The sequence below is a fragment of the Cervus elaphus genome, chromosome 22 (genome assembly GCF_910594005.1).
Source record: "Cervus elaphus chromosome 22, mCerEla1.1, whole genome shotgun sequence".
NCBI lineage: Eukaryota > Metazoa > Chordata > Mammalia > Artiodactyla > Cervidae > Cervus > Cervus elaphus.
In genome coordinates, this window is record NC_057836.1 from 49,393,858 (window position 1) to 49,410,262 (window position 16,405).

General features: G+C 50.6%; 1 protein-coding gene across 2 annotated transcripts in view; it reads right to left on the reverse strand.

The window, feature by feature from the left end:
- RFX4 (regulatory factor X4) overlaps positions 1–11,364 on the reverse strand; it is a 174,583-nt gene extending 163,219 nt beyond the window's left edge. For both annotated transcript variants that reach the window (XM_043882365.1, XM_043882364.1), the window contains exon 1: positions 10,926–11,364. In XM_043882365.1, the coding sequence (XP_043738300.1) occupies positions 10,926–10,968 (43 nt within the window). In that variant the 5' untranslated portion in view covers positions 10,969–11,364. The remainder of the gene's footprint in view (positions 1–10,925) is intronic.
- Positions 11,365–16,405: the final 5,041 nt, after the last annotated feature.

The window sequence follows — 16,405 nt, forward strand, 5'->3', positions numbered from 1 at the left end:
CTCTGGAATCTTTTTCCTTGTAAAATTCCCAAGGCTTTTTCAGCCAAAGTTATTTATTTTTTATGATGCCTAATAATGCTTTATGTATAAACTATTTGGTTGTATAAAAGAAGTCATCGAGTAAAAGAAAAAAAATTAAAAACAGAAATTTTAGCTGTTTTAGTAGTTGCATAAGGATGACATAAAATAAGTTATTTTTTTTTTTGGCCGAATAAAGAGCTTAAAGAGGCATTCAAATTCTCCCCCAACTCTAGATTTTTTATCAGCAGTGAAACTGAACACCACAAAGGAAACATGTCAAAATGTTTAATTAATCAATTCCATCATAAACAGATGTGAGTTTATGCCATGGGCCCAATTCTGGAACTTTATAAGACCAATAACTTCAATAGGAATTTCACTTACCCATGAGCATTTAGAAGCAGTACACAAAGTATAAATACAGTACATGCATGAACACTAATTTAGACTAATCATCTGGAAAAAAAGACGATGTGGAACATCATCAATATATCTCAAGTATCTCCCACGCTCATTTTTGAAAAATTATAAATCTTGTAATTGTAACATTCAAAGACACACTTCCTTCTTCAAAAGTCTAATACTAGCTTGAAATGACTTCACAGCGGTCCCAAGATTCAAAACAAACGTGCTGACATGTTTCTCCACCAGATGCACTTGTGCCTCAAAAATTAGTTGCCAGCATGATTAGCAATCACTAATCACTCTTGAGATTATTCAAATGACAGTCCAAAATCTGGTTCAGGAGTAGTTCACTTCTGTGTTCACTGGTAGTGCACTTCCTTCAACACGATGGATTCAGAGGATCAGTGCTTATGAAGTAGTAATTCTTTCCAGTTAAATAAAAACCTGCTGCATTCACCAATCTCACTTAGGCTGCGTCTAAACAATGCTGACCTTTAGCACAAATCGGTAGTCAGAAAACACGCAGGACACTACGCCCTAAACAACCTTCTCTGGGTTGCAGCCTTTTCAAAGCCTTTCTCATTATCCCCTTAAATTAAAGCGAAACAATCACAACAATATAAACCCAACACATCCAGATTCACTTGTCTGCTAATGATTTTTGATTTCTCAGAGGCAAATTATGCTTTTATATTTCATTGAGGATTCACCAACCACAAAAGCGGAAACTATACACCTATTTTAAAGAACTTCTGCTCTGAGGATCGGAACTGACAACAGAGACCACATAACCTACTGGCACAGGTCAATCCAGTCCTCGTTGCCCAAATTTGGACCCTGTGAGAACATAAGGGCCAAATTTCATTCTTTTCTGCTTTGTGTGATCTTTTTCTCTCTTAAAGACAGCTGTTAAATAGTTCAAAAACTAAAAAAAAGCAAAAAAAAAAAAAAAAGCACAATGTAGATAAAATCAAATTGTAAAAACAGAAAGAGAACAAATGGACATTTTCTCCTCACAGTAGAAAAATATGCAAGAAAGGCAAAAAGGACTAAACAGTTTCCTGTTGAAACGAGTTTCAGAGAAAGGCTCACTTGAAATTGAATTCTTTACTTCTTGAAAACCAAGTGTAAAATGGTTCAGTCTTTAGAAGATTGACGCCTACAAGTATGGAGGGGGTGGATGAAGAACGTGGACCATCACCTCCCAGAACTGAGAGGGCATCGGGATTGTGCAAGGACCTCTACCAGAGGCTTCTCTGAGAGAGCCATGCAACTCTCTTCCATGAGTCTCATCCCCGTCAACAGGTGTTGCTTCTACAAAGACACATTTTCCTCTTCCTTTAACAAACTGGAAAACACAATGGTAAAATCCATGGCGAACAGAAGCATGAAAATGCCTTGTTCATGGAAAAGGTAGAGAAATGAAAATAACATGAATCCCTCAGTCCAATCCTCTTAGTAAAGAATTATTTATCCTGACATGAGAATTGAGACTATTGGGGGGCTCCCCCAGTAGCTCAGTGGTAAAGAATACACCTGCAATGGAGGAGACGAAGGAGACATGGGTTCGACCCCTGGGTTGAGAAGATCGCCTGAAGGAGGAAATGGCAACTCACTCCAGTATTCTTGCCTGGAGAATCCCATGGACAGAGGAGCCTGGTGGGCTACAGTTCATGGGGTGGCAGAGAGTTGGATACAACTGAAGCAGCTGAGCAACGCACCACACTTAGTACAGAAAACATCTAGATATGCTGAAACAATCTAAATTTTTTCAGGATTCTTATCCCCTTTTCCCAACTAGACACCTAGAATTTAGCAGAGAAAGACCAGATAGTTATTTTTAATAATAATAAGATCTGCCACTTACTGAGCAATTTCTAGGAGCCAAGCTTAAAGTGCACAATCTCATCATATCCTCTTTTTGTTCTTATTGAAGTAGAGTTGACATACAATATTGTTAGTTTCAAGTGTACAACACAGTGATCCGACAATCATATACATTCCCACACAATCACCATGACAAGTCCAGTAGCCATCTGTCAGCATACAAAATTATTACAGTATTATTGACTACATCCCTGTGACTTATTCATTTTATAGCCAGAGCTTATATTTCTTAATCCCCTTCACCTATTTCACCTAACAACCTCCCCCTCCCCAGGCACTTATATCCTCTGAAGCACACTGGAAGGTAAGGAGGGGATTTTTCACACAAAAATAAGGAAGGCAAGGCTTAGAGAAGCTAGGTCATTTTCCGCGGGTCACACAGCGAGCAAGTGACTGAGCTGAGATTTCAACCTTGGTCTGTTGATGGCAAAGCCCAGGTCCTTTTCATTAAGTCACACCCACATCCACCTGAAGTCATGGATTAACACACATACGTGTGAATGACTTCTAGCAAACAATATATCATTTGTTAAATTACCAAAAGGCTACATAAATAATCATAGTACTTAACGGCTTCTGCCTCAAGTTTTGGTTGTGTCTATATATGAGCGTGAATGAAGCCTAGACATTCACAGAGACAAAATGAATGATAACTAAACTTCAAATGAATCCCCACAGTGCATTTCACATCTGAAGTAAAGAGATGTCCCTTTTTTTTTAGTTCTACCAGCTTATTGCTCCCAACCCATCTCCCTCTACCCTCATGCATGCATGCTCAGTCATGTAACCCCATGGACTACAGCCCGCCAGTCTCCTCTGTCCATGGACTTATCCAGGCAAGAATACTGGAGTGGGTTATCATTTACTTCTCCAAGAGATGTCCTTTTTTTGTCCCTATTTTTGCCAACAATAATTTAAAATTTTGTCTCCACAGTATAAAGGACTATCCTTACACTTTCTTATGGGGAGATAATAGCATGTTTTGCTAAAATGATATGTACTTCATTGGACATCCTGTCCAACACAACCCTCTCCCTTGCTAAAACAAAAAAGAAGAAAAAGATAGTACAGCCTTGTAACCAACAGTGTGGAATACTTATTGGTTAGGGTACTTACCCACTTCGAGGATATCCTTTATCTGCCTCCATTTTCCAATGTATAAAATGGAGTGGATAATAATAGTACCCCTAATATATATTTTAAAATATAACTAATAATGAATTTAAAGTGCTTAGTACATGCCTGGCATATGAAAGGCATTTGACAACCATTAGCTTTAAAAATGAAAACAAAAAGCTAGATGAATTACTTGCATTCTTTCCCAGGAAACTATAGCACACACAATTAAGATCAATCTTGCTTCCCATGCTGTCAAGGTGCATCTTAGCTTAGCTTCTAGAGTTCAGAAACTTTCTTGTTTTGAGCCTGTTAGTTTCTTCCTTCAAACTGTGAGTGATAATAGTTTCTTCTTCATAGCATTATTGCAAGCATTACTTAGATAATGCATTTAAATTAAAATGCTTATCAAAGACATATAGTAAGTATTGAATATATGCTACCTAGTACCACTTTCACATCGCATACTCACAACTGTCCTATCAAACCATTCTATCAGTTCCATAAGTAAGTTGAAGCCCAGCAATATCAAGCTTCCAGACCAAAGACACACAGCTCCGTGGGGCAGAAGGGCACCCTATGAAAGGCAGGAACCTACCCACCACCACGCTCTATCTTCATTCATCTAGAGAACATTTTCTCTTCATAGTATGTATCACTGGCTGAGATTATTTTTGTATTTATCTGTTTGTCTGTCTAGAATGTATGCTCCAGAGGAGCAAAGATGGCATTTTTTAAGCCCAGCATTTAGCAGAATGCAGGGCAGGCACATAGAAGACACATAGAATTCTTGAATGGAGGAATGAAACAAGCTAACATTTACCCAAAGGCTATTCTCAACCATTTTGATGCACTGCTCTCTATCACTGCCATCATCTAAAATCCTCTTCAAATCCAGATCACATGACAGCTTCCGAGAGGTTTTCTCTGGAGTGCAAGGGCACAACATTCCTTGCTCTTTCACTTTCATCCATGCATTTCCCTTCTCACCAGGTGGGATTCAATCCCACCTGGTGGCCAGCGTCATCACCAAGCCCCGCCAGCCTAGCACTCTATGAGTGTCCAGCTGAGACAGCCTGGGTGGAGAGAGGGAATGGGCTTTCCCAACCTGGCCTCTGATCTAGCTCTGCCAGGTACTAGTTGTGACCCCCACAGAAGTTCCAGACTCTCTTTCATCCTAAAATGGGACAACACAGAATTGTGATCAGCCTTAAGTGGCCAAGGGCTTCCCAGGTGGCCCTAGTGGTAAAGAATCCGCCTGCCAATGCAGGAGATGCAAGAGACACAGGTTCAATCCCTGGGTGGGGAAGATCCCCTGGAATAGGAGATGGCAACCCATGCAAGAGACATGGGTTCGCTTCCTGAATCAGGAAGATGCCCTGGAGGAAGAGATGGCAACTCACTCCAGTACTGTCTGGAAAATTCCATGGACAGAGGAGCCTCGCAGGCTACAGTCCATGGGGCAGCAGAGAGTTGGACATGACTGAGCGACTAAGCACACAGATAAATGGCTAATGTGTGGGAAAATGCCCTAAACACGGCTGCCATATGGTAGACAGTCAACAACACAGAGCATGCATTCCTCCAGGCCCCAAGGGGACTCTCTTTTTCTGTCCCTTGTAGCGCTCACCGCTCTGAATATGCCCATACCTTCCCTCATCAAAACGTTTTCAAGTCCTTCACAGCGAGGACTGTGGCCTTATTCCTCTCCAGGCTCTGCCACCCAACAGGTGCTCAGTGAGTGAGACAGACTAAAATTTCAATAAAATAAAATAAAAACTCTGATAAATTCATCCAAAGTATTTTTTTTTTTTTTACTTTTACCCAACACCTCCACATTATCTTTGCGTTACTCTCTCCCCTAACCTTGATAAAACTGCAAGTATCTCGTACTGAGTGGGAAAGAAACACCAGAGATCCACCCCCACTCCCGACACACACACACACACCTTTCTATCCTGCAGAGCCGTGCAGCCCCAGGGGCAGCTGAAGAGTGTCCCCAAAGGCCTGTACAACAGGCAGGGGCAAGCAATCGGGGCCTAGGCAAGTGGAGACCTGACTCTCTGGCATCCAACTAGTGATGTCACTGTTCCATATCTTTTCAGCCTTTTTGTTGCACAGACACCAGGCAAACACAAGCATCAGCTTGACTTAGAATCACTACCTTGCCGTGTTGAAAATGGAAGAGAAACCCTGTGCCTGACGCAGGTCACAAAAAATGCCCCTCTCGTGGGGCGCCTATGAGGCTCACATACGTGATAAACTAACGACTTTATAAACCAAGTCCCAGGCAGAGTTCACAGACACACAGGCCTGTAAATGAGCTACAAACTCTCAGACCATGGCAGTCTCTATATCCAGTCTGTTCATTTACAGATGAGGCCACAGAATCTGGAGAGAAGGGAAGGACTCCCCTCTGAATGTATCACCATGAGTGGCCAGGTGTGAGAGGAACCTCATCTCTTCCTAAAAGCTTGAGCAATGGAGAGTAAAGTCCGTTTTTTTTTTTTTTTTTTGATGGTAGCATCTCGTCACATGGGCCAGTGTGTCTTCTTATCCAGCATAGGTGAGGGTCTGGGATGGTGGCTTCATCACCTAGAGGCATTTTAGTGTTTCTTAAATCGACCCTAGCCACAGCCCCATAAAACCTAATGCCTTAAGGAATGCTCCTTAGGTGTAATTGACAAAGGCAAGCATAGGCCTTTAAAAAGGGGTTATCCAAGGTTCTTGACTCTTAAAATCCTAAATGACTTGTAAAAACTATTTTAGTATATTATTAGTTTGAGGAGAGATTCCCTAATTGTGCAGTGGATCACAGTTGGGATAGTGGTAACCTGGCCTCCATGGTAGAGAAGGATCCGTCTAACTTGTCAGAGAATCCCAGTCTGGGAGCTGTCTAACCCTTCATTTTACAGACAATTAAAATTAATCTTGTAAAAGCTCAAAGATTTACCCAAAGTGCTTCAATCAGAATTATAACCTGGAGCTTTCCCCACTGCACAAGGAGTAAAAAAAAATCCATAGAATCTTCTCTTTACTACCCGTCCTAGTCTTCCAAAATTTCTGACCAGGCACCTCCTGCTTTTCTCTTTCCCGCATTATTCTAACCCCTCACTGTTTCAGATACCGTTTAAGAAGCGGGGCTGAGAAATTCATCCGGGGCGACCCACGGGTCCTGGGGAAGAAATGCCAGAACCTTTCACGTTGGAAAGCCTGTGGCTCGTGGGGGAGGCGGGCATACTGCCCAGCTGGCGCCTAACCTTGGGATGGGGAGGGAGGCTGGACAAGAACCCGGAGGAGGAGGGGTGGCGGGGTGGGGGCGCAAGCGGGATGAGAAAAGGTGTAGCTGCTGGAGAGAAATTAGAGACCTCGGGGCCTCTGGGAAGCAGGACGGTCCGGGTCTCACACAGCGGCAGGGAGGCCCCGTGCGAACTCCTCTCTCCGCGTACTCGGCCTTTTGTTGTCGGCCTCTGCCTCTGGCTCCCGCTCATGCCCTCCGGTCCCCTGCCCCCCTGAAGTCACCCCAACTGCACTCATAATATTTTGCTTTGCGCTGGGTCTGTTTTCCACCACCAACTTCCAGCAGTCTCCATGGCGACGCGCTGGGGAGGGGGGCGCGCGCAGCTATGGAAATCCCAGGGCCTAGCCGCGCGGCGGCCACAGCAAACTTTTCCGGGTCTCCAGGCCCTGCAGGCCGGGTGGGAAAGCGCGCTGTCCTGGGCCACTTGCACCAAGTCGCCAGCTGGACTCCGGGATCCCCGGCTGCACGCCGTGCTGCCTAGTGCTGCAGCCACACGGCTTGGGGAGCCGCGCGGCTCTTACTGGATCCTGGTGCCAAAGCCAGACGCCGGCACTTGGCAGGTGGCGAGGGTGGGGCGAGCATGCCTCCTTTACGGGACACACACACAGGTCCAAGGAGGGCGAGATAGTCCGGTTTGGACGTGAGGGCCAAGTTCAGAGCTCGGATCCTTGTTCCCCAAGCCCGCAGTCCGTGTCCCAGGGCCAGAGAAGGCGGCTCCTTTCCTAGGGCCGTGCCTGGGAGAGGGTTGAGGAGGCCTAGAGCCCCGTCCCACCCGGGCGCTCTCTGTCCCGTTGCCCCACGCCAAAGCCACTGAATGTCCCCACCTGCAGGCCCACGGAGCCAGGTCGGGCCTTGTTTTGAGCCGGGAGCCTGTAGACCAGAGTGCCTTCCCGCCGTTGTGGTCCAGGGGCCTCAAAGCAGGCTCTAGGGGTGCGTTGGCGGCTCTGAATTTTGGAGTTCCGGGTGAAAAGCGGGTAGAGGCAGACGTCTCTAGGTCGGGCTCATCAGTGCCCGTCGCTAAGGCGCCATCCCGTTTAACAAGAAACAATTCTTCTGTTGCGTAGGCGACCAACCTGGCCCCGGCCCACTTTGCACAAGTTCTCTGTGGCCTAAAATTCGACCTACTTTCCCCCCTCTCGTTCTCGAATCTCCAGGCACCTTGAGTAACTGAGCGTGCTCGCCTGGCAGGACAGCCGGGATTGGACCCACAGGCCACCAACACGTCGGCGCGGCGGCGGCCCGCGTGGGGACGGCTGGCCACCCCGGGATCCGCGAGGCTTTGCGCGGTGCGGGGCTTCTGCGCGAGCCGGGAACAATATCACTGCCACCAGCGCACCGGCTGGACGGCGCGTCCCGGGCCCCACGCGCGCCCCTGAGGCCCCCACCGCCTCTCCGGGCTCGGCCGCGCCGCGGAGCTCCGGGGAGAGCGGCTCTGCTTTGTGGCGCTCGGCGGCGGGCTAGCCCAGGGCCCAGAGGCGCGCGCCGGCGGCTCCCCAACCTCCTCCGACGGGGCCATTGTCTTAGACCCACACTTGCTGAGTATTTGGGGAAAACTCGAGGAATATATTACCGGCTCCGTGCGCGGGACAAAGGGGCGCGTTGCCGCAGGTCACGCTGAAGTGGCCCCCGGGCGCAACACTAGAGCCCCGGCCCCTGCAAAACCGTCCTGCAGGGCCCGAGGCACGTTGCGGGAATTTTCCTCTTAAGAGTAGGGGACGGAGGCCTGGCCCACCGGCCTCTCTGGCCCGGGATGCTTCGGAGTTCGCCTCAGCACTTGCTGCTAATCGATTGTGCCAGACCTTTCGGAATGAAATACTAACAATAATATTCGTGGTTGGGCCCTAGATTTGCGCCCAATCTGCCGTTAAAGGAGCAGAATCGAACTGCTTCAAGGAGCGCTGGTCCCAGCTAGCTGGGAAGAAAGGAACCTTTACATAACAAGGGAAACTCCAAAGAAAAGCTAAGTTCTCTGGAAGCGAGGTGAGGGAAGGTTCTGGACCGGACCACGCTGAGCCAGCTGCACTTCCCTCGCCGTCCGTTTTGCAAACCCGCAGGAGAATGTCACTTGGTGCGCCTCGTGTCATTTCATCTCGCTGCCGTTTCCCAGAACTTTTTGAGTTCAGGATGGCCATCTAGCCATCCACGCCCTTCCCTTTGGTGGACGGGAGAAAAGTTTTCAGAACCCGTTGAGGGTGTCTGCATTAAGTAAATGGGACAAGGTGTCTCCATGACCACAATGTAGAACAGAAAACAGAAGGCCTCCACAACCCCGCAGCTCTCCCAGGACGCACAGACAAGTTCCAGTCCTGTTGAGGTGGCTGCTAAAACCCCCAGCTGGGCTGTGGCTGGTGTGGTGCACAGACACCCCAAGTCCTGCTTGGACCCCTTTCAAATATCAACACTTGGCCCCAAACCATGCAGACATGGGTTTACTTTTGTTCAAGGATATTCATCTCTAAAGTTGGGGTGCTAGGACATGCATGGTGGCACAAATACTTTTCATGGAAGTATGGAGGGAAAGGATGCTTTCTCTCTCTGGGCGCCCTCTTTACCGCCAGCGGAGAGAACCCGGTCAGGGCTGGCCCCGCACTCGGTAGCCAGTCCTAACCGCTCTCCTTGCCTTCATTTGTCATTGCATGTAGTAAGGAAGGCTGCCGGGGTCAGCCCATCCCACTCCCAGGGGGCCCACACCCACTTGGCGGGGACCGCAAAGGAGAGGTTTGATCTCTTTAGATCATAAATAGACAATTTTCCTGGAAAATCAAAGATACCCCTGGCCAGAGGGGGGGCATCTTGGCCACCAGGGCCCCAGCAGAAGCTAGGAGGGGCTGGAAACCCTTCTGCAAGAATGGGAAGAAGAACATCTGGAGCGATGCCCGAATGACCCCTACTCCCAGTCCACATTCATTTCCAGCCTGCAGGTGGAGGTGGGGAAGCCGTCGAGTGTTGTTTATTTGCTCAGGGAAGAGGCGCGTGTGTTAAGGACGGCAGCGGCTGGAAGGCACTTGTTGCTCCGCGCGGCAAAGTCCAGCAGCGGATGCTCGTAGGCGTTCTCCCAAGCATCGCGTCTAGCTGCTGTCTCGGCCCAGGCTGCTCTTACTGCTGTTTCTGCCTCTCCAAGAAACTCCGAGGCTGCAACCTGGCCGGGATAGGAGTGCACTGGTTGGAAGACTGCAACTGAGGGTTGTCCTTGTTCAGTCGCTAAGTCATGCCCGACTCTTTGCGACTGAGGGAGGAGGTGAATTTCCGGAGAATTTCTTCCACCTGGTAGGGAGCACAACTCTGATCTAGAAGTTTGGCGGCTCCTCAAACGTACTAGAGCTGCGAGGCTCTACTGGAAAAAGAACCGAGACGCTGGGCTTTTTCGTTGTAAAAGATGCCTTGGCTTACTTTCTCCGTGGTTACGGACGGCCGCGACCCCCAAACCTGGCGCCTGCAGCCAACAGACCCCAAAGTGCCGATCAGTTTGCAGACCCAGACGCCAGGCCTTGCCAGCCGCGCAGCATCCTGTTCTCTTCCGTAGAGTTACTGTCCCCAAGCGGAACGCACCGTCAGGTACTCCTTCCGGACAAGGAGGCTGCACCGCACTTCGGACTGCCCGGGGCTCCCTCCTCCCGACCGGGCGCGGATTCCACAGGACCACCGGGCTCGCCTCCGCCACTCCCTCCAGCTGCGCATCTCCACCAGTTGGAGCCTCTGTCCCCACCTCCCAGGCGCTGTGCAGAGCCGTCGCCCTCCCCCGCCTCTGGGGCGTTCCGCTCGGCTTCCTGGCCCCAGCCACCAGCCCCGGAACGCACCGCTATTCCGGGACCCCCAAACCGGGGGAGGAGCTGGACCCGGGAGGGGGCGGTCGGCTCGCAAAGTTTCTGCAAGTGGCACCTCGAGCTCGCCGCGAGCCAGCGAATCTTTACGTAACTTTATGTCCAGGGCAAGCGAAAGCGCACTTCACAGCGCGCGCACACACATTTACACACACACAATCACACGTTTACACACACTCACACACACTTCCACGCATCCACTTACACACATCGCGCATCGCACGGTATTGAAAACTTCTGCACGCTCCATTACTTCCTGGGGTTCCACTGTCAAGTTGACCCTTCTGAACTTTTTGCGACTCTTTCTGAAGTTCCCCTTCTACCTCTCCTTTCCCTCCCAATGTCTACCCCCAACCCCCACCAGTAGGACTAACCTGTGGAATCCATGTCGGGTTCCTCCAGTAACCCACAATGCATGCTCTTCCCATGGACAGCACAGGCGCCCCCCAAAAATCCTGATGTTTGGGGATCCCCTGTGCTAGAGCTGCCCAGGGAGGAAGGGAGGAAGGAGGGAAGGGAAGACGCAGAGAGTGCAGGGACGAAAGGATAGAAAGAAGGAAAGGAAAAGGCAGAAGGAGAAAGAAGAAAGGAGAGAGAGAGAGAAGGGAAAGAGCTCGAAGGGGGAGCGAGAAAGAGCGAGCCAGAGAGGGGACACTCAGTAATCCAGCCGGGCAAAGCCAAACCCGTCAAAATGTTTGCGGATGTTTCATGGGAAAAAGCATCATTTTATAGGAGCCCCGATGGGAGCAATGTCATTGATAGGCCAGCCGGCCTGATGAATGGCCGCTCGTCAGATGGGGCCGTGGCGAGGCGCACTGTGAAGCCCATTGTGGGCCTGTTTTGAATAAGAAAAGCCGCCTCCGAAAAGGGGGGCTCAGAGCGACGCAATCCCAGCCCTCCGACTTCCCCCTTCTATTATAGCATTAGCAACGTTTTTCTTATTTAAAGTTCCAGAGGCCTTCTCCAGCCTTCGCCCGGCACTCATTACAGGCGAAATCAAAATTGGCTTAGATGTGGCCCCCTCCCCCTCTGCCTACCCCTCCCCCGATCCGGCCCGGCACGGCGCAGGCATGAGAAGGGGGTGAGTGGGGGGCGGCGGCAGGGGACCCCGAGGAGCCTGGGGAGTCGCCTTCGCGGCCACGAGTGGGCCCCACTCCTTTCCCTCTCCTCTTGTGGCCCCCGCCCCAGGTTTGGTCCCGGGTTAGATTTTGAGTGGGAGCCTTGGGGATGAAGCAAGCCTTGTCCCAGCCACGGGGATCCACGGACACGCGTGGGGAGGGTGGAGAGCTGAGGGGGGTAGGGGAGGGGGCACGGTGGCCCTAGGACCCCCGCCCCATCCCCAACCTGGGCGGCGACAAGGCCGCTTGGCCGGGAGGGGGCGGGGGGGCTGACTCATCCCCTCCAGAACTTTCCGTCTTCTGGGAATATCTGTCTCCTTCCCCGGTCCCTCTGTCCCTCTCTTCCCGCGTCTTCTCCGGGCTGGGCTGCCTGCGTCTCTGTCTAGCCCCTGCTCCCTCATCTCTTTGTCTCCCCCTGGGGCTCTACCCTTCTCTGTCTCTATCCCCCTTGGTCTCTCGGACACCCCCCGCAGCCCCCGCCTCTTCCCGTAACCCTGTCTGTCAGTCTGTCTGTGTCTCCGGCCCTTCCTCCCTCCCTCCCCCGCCCGCGCCCGCCCCCAGCCAGCCGCGAAGTTGGTGAGAAGCCTCGGCGTCTGAAGGGGGGGACGCGGTTTTCCCAGGCACCCCCCTCCTCTGCCGGGTGTAAAGTGCAGTAAAGGGGGGGGGTGGCGAGGAGCTGGGGGTGGGGGGCTGGAAGTGGAAGTGGGGCGGGGGGCAGGCTGCGTCTGCGCGGGCCCGGATAGAGTGGCCGGGCGTTCGCGGGCCGGCCGCGCTGTGATTAGAATATGAATGGGACTCGGCGGGCGGAGAGAAAGGCGGATTACCCGGGTGCTCTGACCATGGACAGAGGCAGCGCCGGCCGGCCGCCCAAGGGGCGGGGCGGGGCGCGCCGGCGGGGTCCCTCGCGCCGGCTCAAGGGGTTTCTAACCCGGGACCCCAAGCCCCTTGCGGCTCCCGCGGTCCCTGAGAGAGCCTCCACCCCAAGTCTGCCCTCCCCGAGCGGGTCTAAGTGGGACGGTGCGGGGAGGTGGGGAGCGCGAGGGGCCAGCATGTGCCAGTTAAGGCCACGGTGCGGGAAGAAGGAGGGGGCGGGGAATGCGGGCTGGACAGAGCCTCAGCTTAGTGTATTTCAGAGAGCCGGGTTCGAATCCCAGCTCGGTAAAAGTCTTCATCTTCATCTTTATGGGCCTCTGTTTCTTAGTCTGTAAAATGGGGCCGAAATATCCCCCTCAGAGTGTGCGGTAAGATCAAACAAGATAGTGGATATAAAAGGAGCTGAGTACTTGCTGTTGTTTCCGCGTGGATCCCTCCTTACCACCTACCCGTCCCCAACACGTACCGCGAGGGACCAGCTCCTTCCCACCACCCTGGTCCCAGCCAAGCCTCGCGCCCCCGGAGTGTGCCTGACCACCCCGTGTGAGGGGCCCCTCTTGCTGCCGCCAGCGCCTGGTTCCTGACGCGTTTGTTTCTGCAGCAACTCTGCTCTCAGCCGTTTGCTCTGAGCCCAGAGCCGCACCTGCACATTCTTTCCGGCCGCGATGGTTGGTGAAGGGGAAAGGGGTATGAAACCAACCAAAGGCGATCGTGGTGAATCACCGCACGGGGTCGGGGTGGGCGTGGTGGCGAAGACCGCGGGATTCGGAGTCAGAAGATCCCAGTGGCCGGGTCCTTTCTCAGCCTCAGCTTCTCCCCCGACGAAATGGGGTGAATGATAAAACTCTCCATCGGAAGGCAGAACTCTTGGCTGGGAGACTGACCAGGTGCATTGCGGAGGTGGCAGGACCACCACCACCCGGAGTGCTTCAGGTCCGGGGGAAAGCCCTTGAGGGATGCCGGGCCGGTAGTGTCTAGACGGCGGACCAGATTATGACGATGGCTGTAGATAGTATTCTTATTTTAATTATTAGGCACGCAGAAATGGGGCGGGGTGGACCAGGCTCGCCAGGGAGTAGTGAGGATAAAGAACTCATAGGTGGACCACGCAGGATGGGCTGTGTGCCCTGCGCAGTTTAGGAGCAGCCAGTCCCTGCCCTGCGCTGTCTAACGTGGGAGGGCACTGTTTCTCAGATAGGACAGTGCCGGCAGCACCAGGGATCTTAAAGAAATGAATATAAGCATTTGTGCACTCACTCTGAATGTGCACCTACTGTGTCTCGCGCTGTTCTAGGAGCTGAGGATACAGCAGTGAACAAAATAGATCCCCCGCCTCAAAATCCTATTCTCCTGCAGTTTATGTTGGAGTCAGGTGAGATAGATAATGTATAAAATATATAGTTAAATTCTTTAGGATGTCTGATGATGAGTTCTATGTAGGGGGCAAGACATAACAGAGGGCCTCTCTGAGAAGGTAACCTTTGAACCTTAAAGTGCTGTCTGCTGTTGGTGGTCATGTACATTGGTGTAGTGACTATGGAGGTTCCTTAAAAAACTAAAAATAGAGTTACATATGATCCAGTAATCCTACTCCTGGGCATATATCCTGAAAAGATGGAAACTCTAATTTGAAAAGACACATGCACCCCAATGTTCATAGCAGCACTATTTGCAATAACTAAGAGGTGGAAGCAACCTGTATGTCCATCAACAGATGAATGGATAAAAAAATGTGGCACATATACACAATGAAGTACTAGCCATAACAAATAATGAAATAATGCCTATTTGCAGAAACGTGGATGGACCTAGAAATCATCATACTAAACGAAGTTAGTCAGACAAAGACAAATATTATATGATATCACTTATATGCAGAATCTAAAAAAGAGATACAAATGAACTTACCAATCAGAAACAGAAACGGACTCACAAAAAACCAACTTATGGTTACTAAAAGGAGAAGGGGGTGAGGGATATTAGGAGCTTGGGATAAACAGATACACACTAGTATATACAAAGTAGAATCTCGAGAGTCCTTTGAACAGCAAGGAGATCAAGCAAGTCAATCCTAAAGGAAATCAACCCTGAATGTTTGTTGGAAGGACTGATGTTGAAGTTGAAGCTCCAATACTTTGGCCACCTGATGTGAAGAGCTGACTCATTGGAAAAGACCCTGATGCTGCGAAAGATTGAAGGCAGGAGGAGAAGGGGATGACAGAGGATGAGATGATTGGATAGCATCACCAACTCAATGGACATGAGTTTGAGCCAACTCCAGGAGATGGTGATGGACAGGGAAGCCTGGCGTGCTGTGGTCCATGGGGGTCTCAAAGAGTTGGACACGACTGAGCGATTGAACAACATCAAATACTGAATCACTTTTCGGTACACCTGAAACCATCATATCATTGTAAATTGAGTATACTTCAATAAAAAATAAAATAGTGCTATCTGGGGCTGATGACAAGGGTGCATTCATTTGTGAAAATTCATTATGCTCTGTACACATGTGATTTTATGCCTTTTTCTGGATGCATTTCAAACGTCAATGCTTGTTTAAATTCTGTGTGAGCAACATCATCTAGTAATAATAGCTATCCTTTACTCTTTATGTATTAACTGTGATAGGTATTTTCTACTCATTATCTCATTTAACCCTCACAGTACAGCTAACATGTAAGTATTATTGTTGCCCCCACTTTTAGAAAGGAGGACAACTCAGGTGCAGTGTAGAGCTCCCTTGCCCTTGACAGGCACTGAATACAATCAGTGATGCAGCTCCTATCCTCCAAAATAAATACATGGGTGATGGGGCAGTGGAGAGAGCGTGGGTACTGTGGGAACCAAGAGTGGGGAGTGAAGCTGGGCCCGAGAGGCGGGTGTCAAGGCAACCTCTTCCAGGAAGTGATGACTAAGTCAGGAACTGGATTCACCAGGCAGGGGGATTGAGGGTGTTATATATTGAGGAGAGTATATATATTGAGGAGAGTGTGTGGTATATTTGGGGGTTGGAGCCTGGCGTGGCTGCACATAGAATGGAAGGAAGGAAGAACAGGTGATTTCTTTGGGAGATAGGTGGGGAATCAGATCAGGAGGGTCATGCTAACCCCATCCTGGAAGGGATCTGAACATACAGGACTTGTTGTTGCTGTTTAGTCACTAAGTCACGTCCAGATCTTTGTGATCGCATGGACTGCAGCACGCCAGGCTTCTATGTCCTTCACTATCTCCTGGAGTTTGCTCAAACTCACGTCCATTGAGTCGATGATGCCATCCAACCATCTCATCCTCTGCTGTCCCCTTCTCCTCATGCCCTCAATCTTTCCCAGCATCAGGGTCTTTTCCAATGAGTCAGCTCTACATTCACATTTTGCAGATAGCATCGTGGCTACAGTGTGACACGAGGCTGCTAGAGGTGGTGGTCACTGAGGGTGGGGGGGGGGGGGAATCCTGACGGCCTGAAATAGGGGCATGGCAGTAGGGGCAGGAAGGCATGACTGAATTCAGGAGACACTGAGAAGGTCGAGTTTATCAGCCTTGGTGTTGACTGGATGATGTGCCGGTGAGGGTCAGGGTGAAGTGATGGCCAGGGCTCCTGCTTGGTCTATTGACACAATTCACAGAGACTGTCCAGTTGTGGGAGGGAGTGGCAGGAGGAGGGAGGATCTGGCAGCAACAGAGAGGTGACTTGAAGAGCTCGTAAAATTTCCCAGCAGCCCAGTAGCAGTGAGAGCAGGCAGCCCCACACAAGTGCGGAGTTGGCACTGCTGTGTAAACCCGGACGGTGGCTGAAGCCCCTGGAATGGAGGAAGGAGCAGCACAGAAGAGGTCGGGCAGGGCGGATCCCTCTGAGATCATCT